This window comes from Pimephales promelas, chromosome 25, assembly GCF_988280905.1.
Source record: "Pimephales promelas chromosome 25, fPimPro1.hap1.1, whole genome shotgun sequence".
NCBI classification, from domain to species: Eukaryota; Metazoa; Chordata; class Actinopteri; order Cypriniformes; family Leuciscidae; genus Pimephales; species Pimephales promelas.
This window is the reverse complement of record NC_142793.1, coordinates 13,298,367-13,307,532: the sequence shown is the minus strand read 5'-3', so window position 1 is coordinate 13,307,532 and position 9,166 is coordinate 13,298,367. Positions and strand designations below refer to the sequence as shown.

Below are 9,166 nucleotides of genomic sequence, written 5' to 3'. Positions count from 1 at the left end.
CAGCGCATCAACTAATGTTAATAAGATTTTAATAAAGTATTAGTAAATATTGAAATTAACGTTTACAAAGATTAATAAATGCTGTATAAGTGCTGTTCATTATTAGTTCATGCTAACTAAAGTAGTTAACTAATGTTAACTAATTAACCATATTGCAAAGTGTTACCATATATATATATATATATATATATATATATATATATATATATATATATAATGCATGTTTTTAAATCTGCTTGTCTGCTACCCTGCTTGTCTCCAACCACAAAAATAAGGGAAACACCAAAAATTGTTAATGATTTTATTTTATTTAGATCGAATTGAAGAAAGAAAGTCAGTTATTACAAACCAATTAACCAATTATATTCAATATTTAAGAAAAAGTCCATAAGTTCATGAATTACAACAATCACTGTAATGTTCTTGCACAATGAAAGAAAAAAAAAATAACGTTTTTACAAGAACATCAGTGCCCTTGTGCAAGTCTACACAACTTTTATACAATTACGAACAGTGCAATGCAGTGTTTTATTGCAAATTTAAAAAAATAACAAAGCAATTTAAACATAATGTAAAGTTTTACACATACTATTTAAATCCTATGTTTAATAGAATTATGTGAGGTACCTTGTTTTTAAACCTACCCAAAGTACAAAGAAAAAATTCAAGCATTTAGATATGTATAATATCAAAGAATGCAATAAAGAAATCAATCAAGTAAAGACACAAATAAATCAGTAAAATCACTTAACAAAGAAATCAATCAGTTCAAGTCAAAGTAAAAAGTGGATCACTGAAATCCTCCCGTTTTAAGAGAATACAATAAACACAATGATTGTTAAACAAAATAAGAGAAACATGATTAATAAATTGAGGTACAAGAGATGAACAGAGCACATACCTCTGAACTGCAACACAAAGTAAGTCTGACAATAGTCAATAGGTTTTATTGAGTAAAATACACTGCCATTTCTTCAAGAAAATTTGAAAATGTGTGTGTGAATGGCAGTAGGATGGAAGACTGAGGTAGAAATATAGGGTAGGATCTAAATGAATGTGCAAATGCTGTAGCATAGAGTCTATGGGAGTCATTTGTGGACCAGTTCAAAATAAATGCATTGCTAAAATAATCCTTCTCTCTAGCCCTCCTGCAAAGGAGACAATTCACATTTCTAATTTCATTATGCCTTTGTCCTGTGTGATATATTAGTACAGCCTTCATAAATGTGGGGTTCCTTCAACACAATTTCAGTGACTTACAACTCCCTCATAAGTTTTCAGAAACAACCCTTCTGAATGAATTCGTGAAGTTGTCACAACCTGGCAATACAATGAAATCCCTCATATTTCACAAGCAGCGAGAGATAAAACACAGACAATTTGCCTGTAAAATCTAGTGAGAAAAAAAAAAGCTCTGCCCATATAATTTTATCTCTGCCATAAAACAATTTAGCTCACGTTTATGCACTGGCTTCAAAAAAAATTATGAATTGAATAATAAAGCCATTAAACGTGATATTACATCTCATCTCAAGAAATAAAATCAATTACTGAACAATATTTTCATTAGCAAGAAAAACGCTCCATTAAAGAAAGTCAATCAGAGGAAAAACTCAAAAATCTGGAACTTCAAGAGCCACATCAACCACATCATCTGGAGTCTCTTCTGGGTTAAATGTGGCTTGCATTGCTTTCGCTGAATTCTTATGAGCCTCCATAAACTTCTGAAGATACTTAGAGGTGTACAGCCAGTGGTGTTTCAGAACATCTTCAAGTTCAAACGTCTTGGACTGCCTCGCGTTCATCTTCCTAAAACGTCTGAACAGCTTGTTCCCAGACTCGTTGCCTTCACTGGCCCAAGCCCCGATAGACCCGTCTCTCTCTATAATCTCAGGAACATGGGCCAGAGTCTTGTGGAGGTAGTTGGTAATCTTTCCATCATAGCGGTACTTAAATGTGGTGGAAAGGAGGTCAGCAAATTGCTGAGAGTTGTAGCTATATCGACAGAGTTGGTCAGGGCAGTCTCGGGAGGGACATGTGGATCGCCACACAGGCTTCATCTGGACGTAGAGGTCCATCAGTCTCTTGAGTGCCTCACGTCGTTCCTCCGAAGGAACCAACTCACAGACCACCTCCACGGCCTCACGTGTCATCAGCCGGCGCGCATAGTTCCCGTTCATCCTCATCACAGGCTTGAGCTTCAGTTTGTTCCTTAGCTGTTTGTCCAGAGTTGACCGCCAACGGCGGCGTTCCTCACGACTCGGATTGCTCCTCTGGTAGACTTCGCCGATCTCATCCTGAAAGATCTTGTAGAATTCAGTCGCATTGCCAATGTCGCAGTGGAGGGCATCCAAAGTAGGCAGGGTCTCCATGAAAGGCTTCGCGGAAACCCCTTTGACCCGGTCGCGGAGTTCATCGGCGGACTCCGAGAAAGGATTTTTCCTCCAGATCTCGTAGCGCTCGAGATTTTCATCGTGGCTACGTGTGACGGAATGAAGCACCATGTTTTGAGAGGCTTCAGCTCGGGTTGAGTCGCAGAGTGTGCATACGTAAGTGGAGCCTGATGCTTCTAGTCCTTCCATTTCACGAACCATCTTCTCATCGTAGCCTGTACCCCGGAAGAAGAATCTAAACGAGCGTAGCAGGCCACCGACAGATATGATGAGTCGACTTTCCATCATGGCTTTCCGCTCTGCTACCACGGGTCCCAAGATCGCCGTCAGGGTCTCGTGGTCGGACTCATCCACAAACATGAGGCACAAAGGTCTACAAGAGAGCTCAGAGTTTGGCTTTGGTTCTTGGAAGATGGTGATGCCATCATCCTCACCCTCAACTCGGATGGAGACGGACATGATTGTGAAGGAAAACCTCACTGCCTTCTCAGGAACCGCTGGACCATTTCCATGCTTCTCGCTGACATCTCCCATACCATCACATGATTCTTTCACCACCACAGTAAAGCCGGACGTGCAAATGCTGTCATCTAGCCCCCTCTCTCGTAGTCCTTCCATTATATCCTCCTCCAGGTCTTTTAATGCAGAAACCAGCGCCACGTCGTAGCGGAATCGTCTGGAAATGGTATCCGCAGGGACATCCTCAACAAAGGTTGTCCAACCAGAGAGGCCATCAATGATGCCCACATCCCAGGAGCTGGAAACGTTTTTTAAAGCCGGCTGCCACTCAAATTGGTGGTACCCGGGGAGAAGCTCTTTCTCAGCGTTACGCAGTGTGTGCAGGGGCTGGAATATCTGGCGGCCACTAGTGGCCTTCACAGTGCGATACATCTTGTGGTACTGACTGCAGCTGAGGAAGGTGTTGACTCTTATAGCCAAACACACTGCAGGATGTAGACCAAATCCCCTGCCTGGAAGAGAAAACAGAGGGAAAACAACACTGTGAACTGTTTATCCAGAATAAACTTAAAATAAGTGAGATTGTTAGCCTAAATGTGGGTTGATTTCAGAGCACCAGCAATTGAATGCAACAATCTCTGTAATTCTGATTATAGCTCCAGCGTGGAATGTGTCCTAATTGTTCTAGATCAGAGAGATTATTAATGCTTAAGTTAGAAGAGAGGTGACTCAGCTGGGCCTGAAATACTGATATTGGCTGCTGATGAAAACAGGCACCAGCTGGGCCCTGTTCCCTTGGGGGGTTAGACGGTGTCTATGTCATTTGCAGATAGAAGGGCTACTGATGTTGTTTTCATCCTAACAGGCTCTTTACAAGAATTGTTATTTGAGTATTGAGTCTCACACACAATACCAGTCTAAAGTTTTGGATTTGTGAGATTTTGAATGTTTTTAAAAGAAGTCTCTTTTGCTCACCAAGGCTCCATTTATTTTTATTAAAAATGCAAAAAATAGCATTATTGATATGAAATAGTATTACAATTTAAAACAGCTGTTTTCTATGTAAATATATATAGTAAAGTGTCATTTATTCTTGTGATCAACAGCATCATTACTTCAGTGTCACATGATTCTTCAGAAATCATTCTAATATGATGATTTGATGCTCAAGAAACATCTCTCATTCTCATTCATAAATGTTGAAAACAGTTATTTTCAGGATTCTTTGATAAATAGAAAGTTCAAAAGAACAATATTTATCTGAAATTGAAAGCGTTTTGTAACATAAAACACTACCGTTCAAAAGTTTGGCGTCAGTAATCATATTTATTTTATTTTTGGGGGGAAATAAATATAATTAATCAATACTTTTATTCATCTAGAATAGATTACATTTATCAAAAGTTGCAGTAAAGACATGTATAATGTTACAAAAGATTATATTTCAAATAAATGCTGAAGAACAAAAATGTTTTCAACATTGATTATATATATATATATATATATATATATATATTGTGCATCAAAGATTAGAATGATTTCTGAAGGATCATGTGACACTGAAGACTGGAGTCATGCTGAAATTCAGCTTTTGATCAAGGAATAAATTACATTTTAAAATATATTAAAATAGAAAAAAAGTTATTTTAAATTGTAATAATATTTAACAATATTACTGTTTTTTTTTAATCAAATAAATGCAGCCTTGGTGAGCAGAAGAGACTTAAATATTAAATACATTATTAATATTAGTTATAGATAATATTAATATAGATATTAAAAACATTAAAAAACTTATAGCGATCCAAAACTTTTGACTGGTAGTATCAGTGTGTGCGCGCACATTCAGTAAATTAGTGCTTATTATATTTAAATTGATAGTGAGGCACATTGGAAAATAATTCATTATTTTTTGTGAAGATGACCTCATGGATGTGTTTAATCTAGTTGCAGGTAGTAGCCTAAACATGATTGTGTAAAATTACATGTTAAAACTGTTGTTCCCCGATAAAATTAAATACAATTAACTGCAGTCAGGCATTTCAAATTAGGCTAGATCATTAAAAAAACAAATGATGCACTATATTAGTTTGTAAAAATGTTATTTGGTTGCTCTCAAGCTTATGTGAGTACATCAAAAATGCATTATCTGTTCATTCTAGTTGTATTTATTTGACAACAACTGCTTTGACAGTCACATATTGTGGGTGATGTGTTTCTTGGCATTACCTTGCATCATAGCTTCCAGTTCATCTGCTTGTTTGTGTTCATTCCCAGCTCTCAATGCCAGAAGGAAGAGCGTCAAACAGACAGACTTCACATCCCCTCCTTCTTCCTTTTCAGCAAACACCTTCACCTGGTTCTTCAAGTCTCTCAGCCTGTGTTTTTGAGCCCGACGGGTCAGCGACAACAGGTGCTGTCTAGGGCGCCCACCTTTGTTGACTGGCAAGTAACCATTGAGATTCTGCTCTGAAGGTGTTTGTTCTTCCTGGGACTCTTTTTCATGGTAGTGGTTGAGGCAGTGTTCCCTAAAGGAGTCCAATCGGACCCAGTCGCTGCATCCTTCGCTAGGGCAAAGCAGAGGAAGAGAGCTAAGGGTGGCGAGGAAGAACTTGGCTGGCCTGGTCAGGTGGGATGGGTTCAGGTGTTGGCTACAGGTGGGACAGTTCGGGCCCAAAGCTCGACTGTACCTTGCTATGCAACCCCGACAGAACAGGTGCCGACACGGTGACTGGACAGGGTCGGAAAGCAGATGATCACACACTTGGCAAGTAACAGCACGAAGCAAATCTGCTGGGACTTCCGGAGGGATGAGCTTAGTGCTCAGATGGTCCTTCTGGCATTGTGTGATATTCTTTACCCATTGTCCTCTCTGCACTGATAGTTTTAACCATTCTTTCCCACCGGATCCCACAGGATTCTCTGTGGTCTGTCTCCACGATCTATTGGCACCTGAAGTTTCTGGGGAATCCCTCTTGATTCTCTTTGAGAGGCTGTGTGCACCTTTAAGTGGTTTGGCCCGCTTCCTTCCCAGTCGTTGAAAAGAGCTCTTCTTAGGGAAGCAGAGGTTGCAGTTGGAAGTGTGGGACTTCCAGTCTGGGATCCGGGTCCTAGTGAAAGAACAGAAACCCCCTCCCCTCATGGCAGCAGTCCAGCATCTGTGACAAAACAATGACGGATGTACCGTCTCCATGTCGGTTGTCACGTCCACCTTGAAGACCTTCAAGATCACCTCGGGCCAGGTGACCAACTTGCAGCCCATTTTGCGCAAGGCACACCGGCTGGACTCTTCCAAGTCTCCCTGGACTTTATGCGATGGACCTTTAGTCTTCCGTATTGTGAGACCACAAAGACGACACAGGCTTCTGCAAAATACACAAGAAAACAACTAAGCTTGACTCTTATTAAAGGAGAACTCTGGCGCAAAATGAACCTTTGGTCTAATAAAACATTGGTACCTAGTCAACCGTTCTCTGAGATTTGTTTTCGTGATAATCGAATATCTCTAAAAACTGTTCAGGGTATAACGCTAGTAATGGGGGCATTTACGAAGTAAAAAGAAATCGCTAGTTTATACCTCTAACAAAGTTCAAAATAGCCCCACACTAACACAGTAACATAATGAGGGTCCATACACGCAAAACGAAGCATTGAGAACTTTGTAAGTGTACAGACCGTTTAATAGGAAAATACTTTATAAAGACAGTTCACTTCGCGTATACAGGCTGGGGCCATCTTGGAAAACAGTCACGACAAGTCAAACCACGAACGTTGTGCTGAGTGAGCTGAACTGTATGAATTTCACATGGAAGTTCAGCGAACTTCTGAACTGGATGAATGGCGTTCGGGGATCGACTTACCGAGACTTACACTTACAAAGTTCTCAATGATTCGTTTTGCATGTATGGACCCTCATTATGTTACTGTGTTAGTGTGGGGCTATTTTGAGCCTTGTTAGTGGTATAAACTAGCAATTTCTTTTTACTTCGTAAATGCCCCCAGTACTAGCGTTATACGCTAAACAGTTTTTAGAGATAAAACTCTTTGCATTCGATTATCATGAAAACAAATCTCGGAGAATGATTGACTAGGTACCGATGTTTTATTAGACCCAAGGTTCATTTTGCGTCGGAATATGCACAAGTCAACTTAACATTAAGAATTCATAGATCCCTCAATATTGTCATTAGACTCACTTGAGAAGATTCATATGTGTATCAATCTCCTGCAGCTTAAGGTCGACTCTCCCTCGAGCGCTCTCCATGTTTTCCTTACTCTTCCCTCCAAAACAGAGCTTCATAACACTCCCGGGAGAGCCTGCCATCTCCATCTCCATCTCCATCTCCACCTCAGGCTGGTTTTCCTTTTCCACCGGTGTTTCATTAGACAGAGGGGCCTTCTCCATGGACTTGACCCGAAAGAGTTTAAACTTCCATTCCGAAAACTTAGGATGAGACAGTTCGTCAGGCATGGAGGCTCTGGGAGCATCTTCAGAACTCCACCTCCCTTTCTCCATGGTGTCAGCTTAGATTCAGCTGCTTTCAAGAGAGAGAAATGAAAGTGCGAAGGAATGAGATTAATTCTTTATGAATCGAGAGTTTATGAGACTATGAGATTAGTTTGGCTGCCAAGGAATATTCTTAGGTGTAATAGAAAAAGAGGGGTTCAGGATTACAAATCCACAAAAGCAGAGGAAAGCAACATTATTTCCAAGTCTGTGACACAATCAGACAGATTTACTTAAGTCTAATGGCATTGTTTGTTAAAAGCAGCCCTGAAATCCCAGCCCAAGCGTGAGAGCTTTGCTCTGACCCAGAGTACAGCATTATACCATAAGTGGCATTTAGTGCCTCTGTAAAATGCATGAGACAAGCGTTCAGAAATCGATCTACAGCTGAAAACTTCACTTCTCTCCTTCCTAGGGACCCACCATGTCCCTTTTTCTATCCCTCATCTTTTGTTTCATTCCCTCCCTTTGTTAAATGGACACCTCAAGGGCTGTCAATCATTTATAATAGTCATTTACTGTGCTGAAACAGGAGTTTAAGTCCGTAGAGGAGCTTGCTGACATTTAACGGAGAGCTCGAGAGAAAGTCCAGTCTTATGATGCACAGCCATTGACTGAAGTTGGATGAGGAATAATTGAATTGCCAGACAATCCCTATGAATCAGACTTTATCCAGTGTTTCAACCATGTCACTCACTGAGTATGCATAAACAAGCAAAAAAAAAAAAAAAAAAACAGGACTAGCTCAGAAGTCACATCATTCGGACTAGCAGCGGCTGTCAAACCCTTGCAGATTCACAAAACAACTGTGTCACGATGTGACACTCCTCTCTCATCCCATCCGCAAGAAGCCAAAACGGTCCTCTTTCCTGATCAATAAATCAACAAGGGCTTACCATAACACTCCCATGGTGAGTACATGCTGGCATTTTCTCTTTTTTATCTCTCTCTTTTTCTTTTTCTCCCTCTCAGCTTGTGTTTGCACCCTGGGTTTCTTCAGCTATCAGCTCTGAAGTGAACTATTGAGACATGCATACACAAAAACAGCTGAGAGCATTCAGTTTGTCAGTCAGCTGGGTTGTCCTACCTTGTTTTTGAGGCTCAGCTGGTGAATTCTCCCCTGGGGTCTTTCTGCATGGGGGCACAAGGGAGGCCTAGTGCGTTTCTGTGTGCGGATGTCTTCCAGGCTCTCTCTCTCTAAGAGTGCCTGGCTGGATCTCACCCACTTGATGCTCCTATAAAAGACTGTGTCTCTCCATAGTAAGAGAGTCCTATTTATACCTCACTGTGGGGTCCTCAACTGACACATTTTAGCACCTGAGAAACATTGGAGGTCTCGGGAAGGGGGTGGGGGTGATGCTAACCACATTCACACATAAACACACACAGTAAGCTACCCAATGAGGGCATGCCATAGATTTCTTGTTTGTTTTTACATTATGCTACCTGTAATTGGCATAGTACATATTAATACTAACCCTAAAAAAACGATTTTTCCAAATCAAGACATGCCTAAAGTACAAATTATCATCATCATCATCATCATCAGACCTAACAACCATACTCAAACACTCACTACACAACATAGATCATGTATTTTTTAAGACACACAAACATACACATTCTGCATCGTAAACATGTTAGTACAAGGCACATGGATACAAACTAACACATCCCCCTGCTGTTTTCCCCTAGTGCTCTCTGAAACTCATCTCCAGCAGGTGGTCCAAACCAACAAGCTGCAGCTTTGCTATTTGATCCCCCTCTGTATAGAAAAACAGACACCATTAAAACACATCAGATCAAA

The 9,166-nt window shown here is 40.5% G+C and overlaps 1 protein-coding gene across 3 annotated transcripts; it reads right to left on the bottom strand.

Moving 5' to 3' along the window:
• Positions 1-816: 816 nt before the first annotated feature.
• rag1 (recombination activating 1) lies at positions 817-8,879 on the bottom strand. 3 transcript variants are annotated; one of them, XM_039657011.2, is made up of 4 exons: positions 8,447-8,879; positions 7,049-7,390; positions 5,082-6,217; positions 817-3,364 (listed from the first exon to the last, which is right to left on the bottom strand). In XM_039657011.2, exons 2-4 carry the CDS (start codon positions 7,366-7,368, stop codon positions 1,614-1,616), a joined length of 3,207 nt encoding a protein of 1,068 aa, XP_039512945.2. In that variant the 5' UTR covers positions 7,369-7,390; positions 8,447-8,879; the 3' UTR covers positions 817-1,613. The 3 variants fall into 3 exon arrangements, with proteins under 3 accessions (XP_039512945.2, XP_039512943.2, XP_039512944.2); XM_039657009.2 differs by having other exon boundaries at positions 7,049-7,387; XM_039657010.2 differs by lacking the exon at positions 8,447-8,879 and adding an exon at positions 8,256-8,413 and having other exon boundaries at positions 7,049-7,387.
• Positions 8,880-9,166: the final 287 nt, after the last annotated feature.

Bases quoted from the DNA above. Each gene is read 5' to 3' on its own strand.
- rag1 (XM_039657011.2), bottom strand. From the start codon at position 7,368: ATGGAGAAAGGGAGGTGGAGTTCTGAAGATGCTCCCAGAGCCTCCATG. The intron at 6,218-7,048 runs GTGAGTCTAATG...TGTATTTTGCAG, and splicing joins ACACATATGAATCTTCTCAA to AAGCCTGTGTCGTCTTTGTG. The intron at 3,365-5,081 runs GTAATGCCAAGA...TTTCTCTTCCAG, and splicing joins ACTGGAAGCTATGATGCAAG to GCAGGGGATTTGGTCTACAT.